Source organism: Hippopotamus amphibius, chromosome 12 (genome assembly GCF_030028045.1).
Source record: "Hippopotamus amphibius kiboko isolate mHipAmp2 chromosome 12, mHipAmp2.hap2, whole genome shotgun sequence".
Classification (NCBI taxonomy): Eukaryota; Metazoa; Chordata; class Mammalia; order Artiodactyla; family Hippopotamidae; genus Hippopotamus; species Hippopotamus amphibius.
This window is the reverse complement of record NC_080197.1, coordinates 82,945,334-82,956,162: the sequence shown is the minus strand read 5'-3', so window position 1 is coordinate 82,956,162 and position 10,829 is coordinate 82,945,334. Positions and strand designations below refer to the sequence as shown.

General features: G+C 37.0%; 1 protein-coding gene across 2 annotated transcripts in view; it reads right to left on the bottom strand.

The window, feature by feature from the left end:
- Positions 1 to 599: 599 nt before the first annotated feature.
- TESPA1 (thymocyte expressed, positive selection associated 1) overlaps positions 600 to 10,829 on the bottom strand; it is a 32,790-nt gene continuing 22,560 nt past the window's right edge. For both annotated transcript variants that reach the window (XM_057702732.1, XM_057702731.1), the window contains one exon: positions 600 to 1,172. In XM_057702732.1, the coding sequence (XP_057558715.1) occupies positions 949 to 1,172 (224 nt within the window). In that variant the 3' untranslated portion in view covers positions 600 to 948. The remainder of the gene's footprint in view (positions 1,173 to 10,829) is intronic.

Here is a 10,829-nt window from a genome sequence, read left to right as displayed (position 1 = left end):
CTTTGATATGCACCTCAGCTATCTGGGGCTGGTATCCTGTGTTTTCACATCCTGAGTTTCCTGAGAGCTCACCGGCTCACTTTGAAGGGCTGCAGTCACTGATGACTGTGACATCCTTTGTTTACTGATGTTTACTGATAATGGCAATATTCCATTTATCAGTATCTTGCAGTGTATTAGGCAACCAAGGAATACATTACTGTAAACGTGTGTGTGTGTGCGTGCTCTCCCACTTTACTACAGTTTTCTTTGGGAAGAAGTGTATCTAAGACGCTCTATACCACATATTGCCTAATAGAGCCCTGTTGGTGTTCAAGCTCTGTTTATTGACAAAACATTTTCCTTCTGACACAAACCACAACTGCTAATTGTCTTTAAAAAGTGCCAAGATTTAAAAATATATTTTTATTTGTATTGTTTTCTGCCAGCAGAAAATACTGTGAATTTTTTGCAATGGCCAAGAGGAGGGACGCTGAATCCCACTCATCTCTCTTTCTGTGAAGATCCACAATTTAGGAAAGAGGGAGAAATAGTTTTAGCGGGGAGGCTTCAAGTGGATCTCCTTGGATGAGGCCTCAAGAAGAAAAACGGGATGCAGGTACGGTGGAAGACTTCCTGGAATTTAATTGGGAACACAGAGGTATGAGTAGAGGCTCAGAGGAAATCCCACTGTAGGCTGCACCAGGATTTTAGAGTGTGAAAGTGGTATTTGTCCTTCCTCATTTAGCTTGAGCCGTTTGAGAGTATTCCAGCAGCAACACTTGTTCCTCAAATTTGGTCATCCTTAAATCTTTTAACTGCCCTAGGCAGTGTCAAAGCTTGAGAGAAAATTGTCTTTGTCCAGGTTACCACTGTCCATATCATGTAGATCATATATTCTAATACCCATATAGTAGAAAAACCAAAGAGAAATGAAGTGACTGTTTAAGGTCTGTCTGTGCATGCCGTTCATGACATGGATGGAGATTCCAAGTCTCTTACTCTGGTCTTCTGTCCGGTGTACCATGCTGCTTTTCTCCTACTGAGATCAGGAGTTTGTAGGGCCAGGGAGCAGGAGCTAGACGTTGGAGGCTGTACACTCTCCTGCAAGGAGAGGTGGGAGTTAGGCTCTTCTATGAAGCTGCTGCTGTCAGAGCATGTGCTGTGGTGGTGGTGGTGAAAGCCTGCAAAGCCTACAATGGGAATTTAAAAGAAACACATCATGAATTTTTTTAATTGAAGTATAGTTGATTTACAATGTTGTGTTAGTTTCAAGTGTACAGCAAAGTGATTCAGTTATGCATACATATATATATTTTTCTTTTTCATATTCTTTTTCATTACAGGTAATTACAAGATATTGAATACAGTTCCCTGTGCCATACAATAGGAACTTGTTGTTTGTCTGTTTTATATATAGTAATGTGTACCTGTTAATCCCAAACTCCGAATTTATCTCTCCTTCCCCGCTAGCCTGTTCAGTAACCGTAAATTCACTTTCTATGTCTGTGAGTTTGTTTTTGTTTTGTAAATAAGTTCATTTGTATCATTTTTTAGATTCCACATATAAATGATATCATATGATATTTGTCTTTCTCTGACTTACTTCATTCAGTATGATGATCTCTAGGTCCATCATGTTGCCGCAAATTGCATTATTTCATTCTTTTTTATGGCTGAGTAGTATTTCATTGTATATATATACCATATCTTCCTTATCCATTCATTTATCCATGGACATTTAGGTTGTTTTCATGTCTTGGCTATTGTAAATAGTGCTGCTATGAACATTGGGGTGCCTGTATCTTTTTGAATTAGCATTTTCTCTGGATATATGCCCAGGAGTGGGATTGCTAGATCATACAATAACACAAGTTTTAGTTTTTAAAAAAGTCCATACTGTTCTCCATAGTGGTGCACCAATTTACATTGCCACCAACAGTGTAGGAGGGTTCCCTTTTCTCCACACCCTCCCCAGCATTTATTGTTTGTGGATTTTTTAATGATGGCCATTTTGGCCAGTGTGAGGTGATAACCTCATTGTAGTTTTGATTTTTATCTCTCTGATAATTAGTGATGTTGAGCATCTTTTCATATGCCTATTGGCCACCTGTATGTCTTCTTTGGAGAAATGTCTATTTAGGTCTTCTGCTCATTTCTTGATTGGGTTGTTTGTCACATCCTGCATCTTTGAGTCAACTTTGGGTACTGGATTGGTAGAAACTTTCATACCCCACCTGGGGAAATGTTTCTCTCTACTATAAGTAATATTTAAAGTTAATAGCAGCAGCAGCAGCTGTGACATCAAAGGGTCATGTGACTTAGGCTTTCTGCTCTTCTCACCATGAAATGAGATTCCTGAAAAAGTTCACTTCTTAATGTTTAGACTTATAAAAGTATACCTATACTTTTATTCTTATTCTTTTGTATAGATTGCTGAGCACTGCTGGAGAAAATGACAAAACCATTGCCAATCCATGTTCTGTACCTTGAGCTGAGCCCTAATATTATTCACCAATTCAACTATTTATACATGTTTCTATTAATAAATATTATTCTTGTCCTTTCTCCAAGTGGTGATCTCAAATCTTTATAATCCTCTTTAAATTTCCTGCCTCACACTTTTAATGATGACCCAACAGGAAAAAGAGAGAAACCAGTAAGCACACATTTCTTGACCTCCTCTCCAGATGACCAATGCAACTATATTCACACCTGTCCTTTTTCCTTTCCTCTAAACTCAAAGATCTGTACCTTAGTTCCAGGCTAAACCCTCCAAAAGTTCTTCCTTCCAAAAGTGCTTTGGATCTCAACTCATTCCAGCTCTCATTGATCTCGTATCCTCATTTCCCTTCCCTCCTGAACCATGGCCTTCTCCACCTTATTGATTTTTTTCTTTCAGCAAATATACATGCTTAAAATTTCCCACTCCTAGAAAAAAAAAAAAACACACTCCTTAGAGTGTCTTGACCTCTTTACCTGCTTTGCATAATTTCCTATTCATTTGCACATTAATACTGTAATGCCCTGTCACACAAATAAAAATACTCTTATCAACTTTCCTAATTATTTTCTAGTAGAAAATTCAATGGTATATTTGCATTATCTTTCCTTTTGGAAAATTGATGACATATGTTACTAAACACTACACCTTCCTTCTTAAAACAGTATTTTGCTTTTTTAAACTTATACTTTAAAATATTTGCCTTCCAACTTGTTGCTTCTATTGTATTTTGTTCTTAATAAAAGGGCATTAATATTCACTTAGTCACCCAAGATGGAACCTGCAAATTTCTGTGTTTCTTTATTTTTCTCATCCCTTTCCTCTCCCACAAACACAAATATGATTGGTCCTAGGCTTAGCCATTGTATATATTAAATATCTCAGGATCCCACTTATTCCTATGTATTCCTAGTACTCTTGTCTTATTTCTGGTCTTGCATTTCTCCTCAATCTTTTGTGGTAGACTTTTAGATGATTTTCCTTACTCCACTGGCTCCTTATTTAAACCATCTCTCATACCTCTTCTAGAATGATTTTTCTAAACGATAAATCTAATGTCACTTACTTCATAAATTTTTAAGTAGTTTCCTATTCCTAGACTAAATCAAAACACTGAAAATGACATAGAAGACCTTGTTTCATAATCTGATTTCTATTTATCTTTCCTATTCTTAATTTTGATTTTCTCCCACATATTCCTTTTCTATCACTAGGCAGAAGGTGTAGTTTCTGAAGATACAATTATTATGATACTCCATTCCTCTTTGCCTTTGAACATGTTTCCTCTCTGCCAGGATATCAATGTCTTGTTTCTTCTTCTGCCTCCCCCTACTACCTTTCCCCTGTTCAACCTTTACCCATCTATTGAGATTCACCTGGACAGGTCATCTTCTGGGAAGTTCATTTTCCTATGTCCCTATGGCATTTGATGAAATTAAATCAAAGTAATTGTGGATTTTCCTATCATGTCTTTCACTAAACTGTGGGCTCCAAGTGTCCTGTCAGTGTTCCTGCTTAACCTGCATAACACTCATCTTGCCAGTGAGTTTATAAGAAGGCAAGCACAATTCAGTGTTGACAAAGGTAGTGAGGTTATTGGTGCTTAGCTCAAAGGGTTAAGGCACAAGTTAATGAAGGTCAGATTCAAATACAGGTAGTGAGGCTTGCTCTGATCCACAGCTACAGTCTGAGTTCCTGCACACTCGGGGCAGTGTGCTCTGATGAAAAGAGCACTGGTTTGGGAGTCAGGAAACCTAAGTTCTAGTTCTGATTCTGATATTAACTAACTAGTTACATAATCTTGCTAAGTACATTTTCCTCCTCTGAGCCTTATCAAGCATAATATGGTTTTTGCTCTCTATATGATTATAAGGTTTATATGAGATAATATCTCCAAAAATGCTATATAATCACTTAAGGTCATTTCTGCATGAAGGGCTGGGTAAGGTGGTATGGATAGAGCCAGGGCCTCTGCTCTGCACATCTCCAGGAGCAATGCTTACACTACAGTCTATGTGAATGTTGACACAAGAAGCTGCATGGCTTGACTGCCTTGGATATAGCCTTGGTAATCCATTGGAATATTTGAAATGTATAACTCAGAAAATGAACATTATGTAATGCACATAGAAATTATTCTTCTGCCTTCCACAGCTCTAAAGAAGAATGGGGAAGTACAGATAAAGGGAAGGCAAAGGAAGAGAAATGAAGATACAAAGAAGTATAATGGCAAACACAAATTCAAAATAGGAAGCTTAGATTTCTCTGTTGAGAAACAGGCTTTGCCCCCACACTTCTTTTTGTAAAGCATGTTTCTTTTTTGTTTGTGTGGGTGTTGAGAACTCTTAAGATTTACTTTCTTAGCAACTTTCAAATTTGCAATGCAATATTATTGACTAAAATACCCAGGCTGCATATTATATCCCCACACCTTACTTATTTTATAACTGAAAGTTTGTACCTCTTAATCCCCTTAACCCATTTCACTTACCCTCTAACTCCTTCTCCCTCTGGCAACCACCATCTGTTCTCTGTATAATGAGTTTTGTTTTGTTTTGTTTGTTTTGTTTCTAGATTTCATGTAGAAGTGCAATCATATGATATTTGTCTTCTCTGTCAGGCTGATTTTCATTTAGTATAACACTCTCAAGGTCCATGTATGTTGTTGAAAATAGTAATATTTCTTTTTTTAAATGTCTGAGTCCTATTCCATTGTATACATATACCACTTCTTCTTTATCCATTTATCTATTGATGGACACTTAGGTTGTTTCCATATCTTGGCTATTGTAAATAATGCTGCAATCAATGCAGGGATGCATATATCTTTTTGAATTAGCATTTTCATTTTATTTGGATAAACACCCAGAAAAGCATTTGCTGGGTCATATGGTAGTTCTAATTTTAATGTTTTGAGGAACCACCATACTGTTTTCCATAGCAGCTGCACCAATTTACATTCCCATCAACAGTTCATGAGGGTTCTCTTTTTTCCACATCCTTGAAAACACTTGATATTTGTTGTCTTTTTGACCATTCTGACAGGTGTGAGGTGATATCACATTGTGGGTTTGATTTGCATTTCCCTGATGACTAGTGATGTTGAGCCTCTTTTCATATGCCTGCTGACCTGATCTGTATGTCCTCTTTGGAAAAATGGCTATTCAAATCCTGCCTTTTTTAAACACAGATTGTTTTTCTTGTTAATTGAGTTATATGAGTTCTTTATCTACTCTGGATATTAACCCATTATCAGATATATGACTTGAAAATATCTTCTCCCATTCAGTAGGTTGCCTTTTAATTTTGTTGATGGTTTCCTTCACTGTGCAGAAGCTTTTTAGTTTGATGTAGTCCCATGTTTACTTTTGCTTTGTTTCCATTGTTTCTGGAGTCAGAGCCAAAAAAATAATGCTAAGATCAATGTTAAGGAGCTTACTGCCTACGTTTTTTCTAGGATTTTTATGGTTTCTGGTTTTACATTCAAGCCTTTAATCCATTTTGAGTTAACTCTTGTGTGTGATGTAAGACAGTCATCCAGTTTCATTCTTTTGCATATGGTTGTCCAGTTTTCCCAATATCATTTATTGAAGGGACTCTCCTTTCTCCACTGTATCTTCCTGCTTCCTTTGTTGTCAATTAGTTAACCATGTATGGGTGGGTTTATTTCTGGGCTCTCTTATCCATCAATCTATGTGTCTGTTTTTATGCCAATGCCATACTATTTTTTATTACTATAGTTTTGTAGTATAGTTTGAAATCAGGGAGTGTGATGTCTCCAGCTTTGTTTTTCTTTCTCCAGACTGCTCTGGCTGTTCAGAATCTTTTGTGATTCCATGTAGGTTTTAGGATTGTTTGTTTGATTTATGTGAAAAATACTCTTGGTATTTTGATAGAGATTGTATTGAATCTGTATATTGCTTTCGGTAGTATGGAAATTTTAACAATATTAATTCTTCCACTCCATGAGCGCAAAATATCTTTCCATTTATTTGTGTCTTCTTCAGTCCTTTCATTAATGTCTTATAGTTTTCAGTGTAGAGGTCTTTCACCTCCTAGGTTAAATTTATTCTGGGTATTTTATTTTACTTTTTGATGCAATTATAAATGGGATTATTTTCTTAATTTCTCTTTCTGATAGCTCATTGTTAGTGTATAAAAATGCAACAGGCTTTTGTATATCAATTTTGTATCCTGCACCTTTACTGAATTTCTTTATCAGTCCTCACAGTTTTTTGGAGGAGGCTGTAGGGTTTTCTAAATATGAGGGTGAGTCAAAACTTACCTGCACTCTGGCAGTGGAATTTATTTTAATTAACTTTTAGAAAAGACAAATACATCATTTTTTAAAATAATCTCCTTGCTTTTCAAAACACTTTGTCCATCTGTCAACAAGCTTTCATATTCCCTCATTAAAAAATGTTTTAGGCTGAGCTGCCAGCCACGAATGCACTGCTGTCTTCACATCTTCATGTGGATGGGTGTCCGGCTCCTTCTTGATGGCTGACACCTGTGTGACCTTCTTCTTGAACTTCTCCATCCATTCATACACACTTCTTCATGACAAAACACTTTCTCCATACTGCACACAAAGTCTTTGATAAATAATGGCACCAGGTACACCCTCAGGCCACAAAAAACGAGTCACTGCACATTGCTCTTCTTTTGTGCAAATCACAAGTGGGTTTTTCTTGCCTGCGCCACAGTTACAAATGAACATAAGTTCACAGCTGCACAGCACTGACTGGGGAGACAGTAGCCTTGAATGGAAGGTGCTGATAAGACAGCGTGGCCAATGGAAGTTTTAACATAATCAGAGTGCGGATAATTTTTGACTTACCCTCGTATAAAATCATGTCATCTGCAAAAAATGACAATTTTACTTCTTTCTTTCCAATTTGGATTCCTTTTATTTCTTTTTCTTGCCTAATTTCTCTGGGTAGGACTTTCAGTATCATGTTGAATAAAAGTGGTGAGCATGGTCATCTTTGCCTTTCTTCTCATCTTAAAGGAAAAGCTTTCAGCTTTTCACCATTGAGTATGATGCTGGCTGTGGGCTTGTCATATTTGGCCTTTATTATGTTGAATCACATTCTCTCTGTGCCCATTTTGTTGAGAGTTTTGATATATTTAAGTTGATAGCAAGTTAAGTTTGAATGCATTCTAAAACTCTACATTTTAACTCCCATCCACATTTTTTTTAAAATTTGTATTTATTTTAATTTTTTATTGAAGTATAGTTGACTTGCAGTGTTGTACCAATCTCTGCTGTACAGCAAAGTGACTCAGTTTTACAAATATATACATTCTTTTTAAATATTCTTTTCCATTATGGTTTATCCCAAGAGATTGGATATAGTTCCCTGTGCTATACAGTCGGACCTTGTTATTTCACATTTTTTGTTTTTGATGTCACATTTTACATCTTTTCATTTTGTGTACCCCTTAACTAATTACTTTTGTTCTAGTTAGTTTTTACGACTTTTGTATTTTAACCTTCGTACTGGATTTATGTTATTAATCCACTACCTTTAATATATATTTACTTTTACCAGTGAGATTTTCACTTTCATATGTTCTCTTGTTACTAATTAGTGCCCCCTTTTTTCAGTTTAATGAAGGTTCTTTAACATTTACTGCAAGACTAGTGTAGTGGTGATGAACTCCTTTAGCTTTTGTTTGTCTAGAAAGTTCTTTATCTTTTTTTCAATTCTAAATGATTATATTGCTGGGTAGAGTATTAATTGGTTGGAAGTTTATTTCTTTCAGCACTTTGAATATATCATGCCACTCCCAGCCTGCAAAGTTTTTGCTGAGAAATTGGCTGACTTATGGGGGTTAGCTTATACATAAGTCATTTTTCTCTTGCTACTTTTAACATTCTCTCTTTATCTTTAACTTTTGACATTTTAATTATAATCTTGGTATGGGTCTCTTTGGGTTCATCTTGTTTGGAACACTCTGGACTTCCTAGATCTAGATGTCTGTTTCCTTCTCCAAGTTAGGGACATTTTCAGCCATTTGTTTCTTCATAGGTGTTTTCTATCCCTTTGTTTCTCTCTTCTCCTTCTGGTACCCCTATAATTCAAATGTCATTCCTCTTGATGTTGTCTCATAGGTCGTTTTACCCATCTTCACTTTTTAAATATCCTTTTTCTTTTTGCTGCTTTGTTGGGGAAGTTCCACTGCCATGTCTTCCAGATCACTGATTCTTTCTTCTGCTTCATCTAGTCTGCTGTTGAACACTGTGAGTGGTGTTTCAACTCAGTTATTGTAGTCTTCAAATCTGTGACATTTGTTTTGTACTTTCTTTTATTATCTATAACTTTGTTTAAAGTTCTCACTGTCTTTATCCATTCTTCTCCTGTGTTTGGTGAGCACTTTAATGACCATTACTTTGAATGCTTGATCAGGTAAATTACTTGTCTCCATTTCATTAAGGTTTTCTTCCCTGGGTTTTTATCTTGTTCTTTCATTTGAAACATATTCCTTTGTCTCCTCACTTTTGTTTGACTCTCTGTGTTGTTTTTATGTAGAATAGCTATGTCTCCTAGTCTTGAAGGAGTGACCTTGTGTAGGAGATGAAACTTATCATTTAACCTTTCCCTAGCTCTTTGTTGTCTCTCAAACACTTGTGCTTGTCTAAGCAGCCTGATTTATTCTTGGTAGGTCCCAGTTGTTGAGAATGTGCCATGACCTGTGAGTGTTCCAGAGGAGGGATCTCAGTTTTGGGCTGATTGAAAGTTAGACCTTTAGGCAGCAGCTTTTAAGATATACAAATACATACAGTCCTGCAGGACTGAAATTGTAGACTCTGCTGGCATCAAGACCAAGAACCTGCAGGTGTTCCTTTGAGAATGTTGCAAAATTCTGGGCTCCAGTTGAGTGTATAAGTACCTTTCTGGGAGGTACTGGTGGTCTGTAGTAAGGCCAAGTGAGATACTGGCCAATGTTCCTGAGAACACTTCTGTAGCATCCAGATGTGTGGTAAACTTGATCCCTACTCCTCAGGCTGACACTCCAGGACAAGTAAATAGGCCTTTTGCACAGGAAGACTGGGGGTGTGTTTCAGTCTGCTGTCTGTGCAGTGCCCTGGGGGTGGTAGCCTGCCAAGAACTGTCTCTCTAATTGTTTCAGACCTGTGGAGCCCAGAAAGGCAATCCTGCCAGCCATCAGAGTGAGGTTGACTCAAGGAGCATCCCCTGTGTGGGCTGTGCTCACCTGGCCACTTTGGTAGGGCCATGGGGGAATGGTATGCAGGGGCAGGTCACTCACCTGGCAGGTTAAAGGATGTTTCTTTAGAAAACTTGTAAATTCTTTGTCTCTTTGAAATGTGTGTAAATCTTTTTTAAAGCCTGAGTAAGCCCCTTGACACCTTTACAAACCAGAAATGTCTTTCTCAAGGATATGGAAGCCATTGCATTGAAATGTATCAAGGATCATAGTGCCCCCATCTCCCAGTCTCCAGTCTAATTTAGATGCCTTGCTCCAGCTGCCAAACTATGATCCGCTGTAGAAATATGACAGTTATTTATTATTCCTTTGGAAAAAGGCAATTAGCTAATGCGGTTGGCCACCCCAGTTACCAGGTGAATCTAGGATGAACTATGTGTGGAAAATGCTGCTGTCCAGTCCTCTTACCTGAGGACTAGTTATTGTTTATTTTGATAGCATGTATTTTGACAGTTGCATCTTCTTGGCTATTATAAGAGGGTAAGATTTCCTTCTGTCTTTGCAATCTCTTTAGAATATCTTTAACCTGTGATGCACATCATATTCTGATTTAATGCTTATTAAAAAACAAAACTGTTTTCTTTCTCCTATACTTTTCTGGAGAGGGTTTCTGGGATGGCAGAAGATTTTGTTTTTAATTATATTTCCCCAACAGACAGAAAACAACCTTGGTAAGAATTGTAAATGAGGCAGAAAAATAATCACCACATTCTCAGGATGTTTTCTCTCTCTTTCCTCTCCCTTCACTTACTATTTGATAGTCCCTCTTCAGAAGTTATTTTGGTATAAAAATAATTGTGCCAAGAGTCATCACCCATAAAATGGGGAACAATAAAACAACTTATATCACAGGATTAAATGATTTAACTCCCACAAAGTGTTAAGAATAGTGTGTGACATGCGATAAGCACTATATATGTTTGTTATTGTTAATCTTATCATATGGTAAAATCTTTCATCAAACAGCAAATCTGAAGCTACCTGGCTCACAGAGTTTCCACAGTACAAACCAATAGTGTGTTGAGTTACCCACCATTTGGGATTATCTCAGACTAATTTTCTTCTTTACCTTATGCCCTGCTCTCCACCTCCACCTTATGATCATTTCACAAAT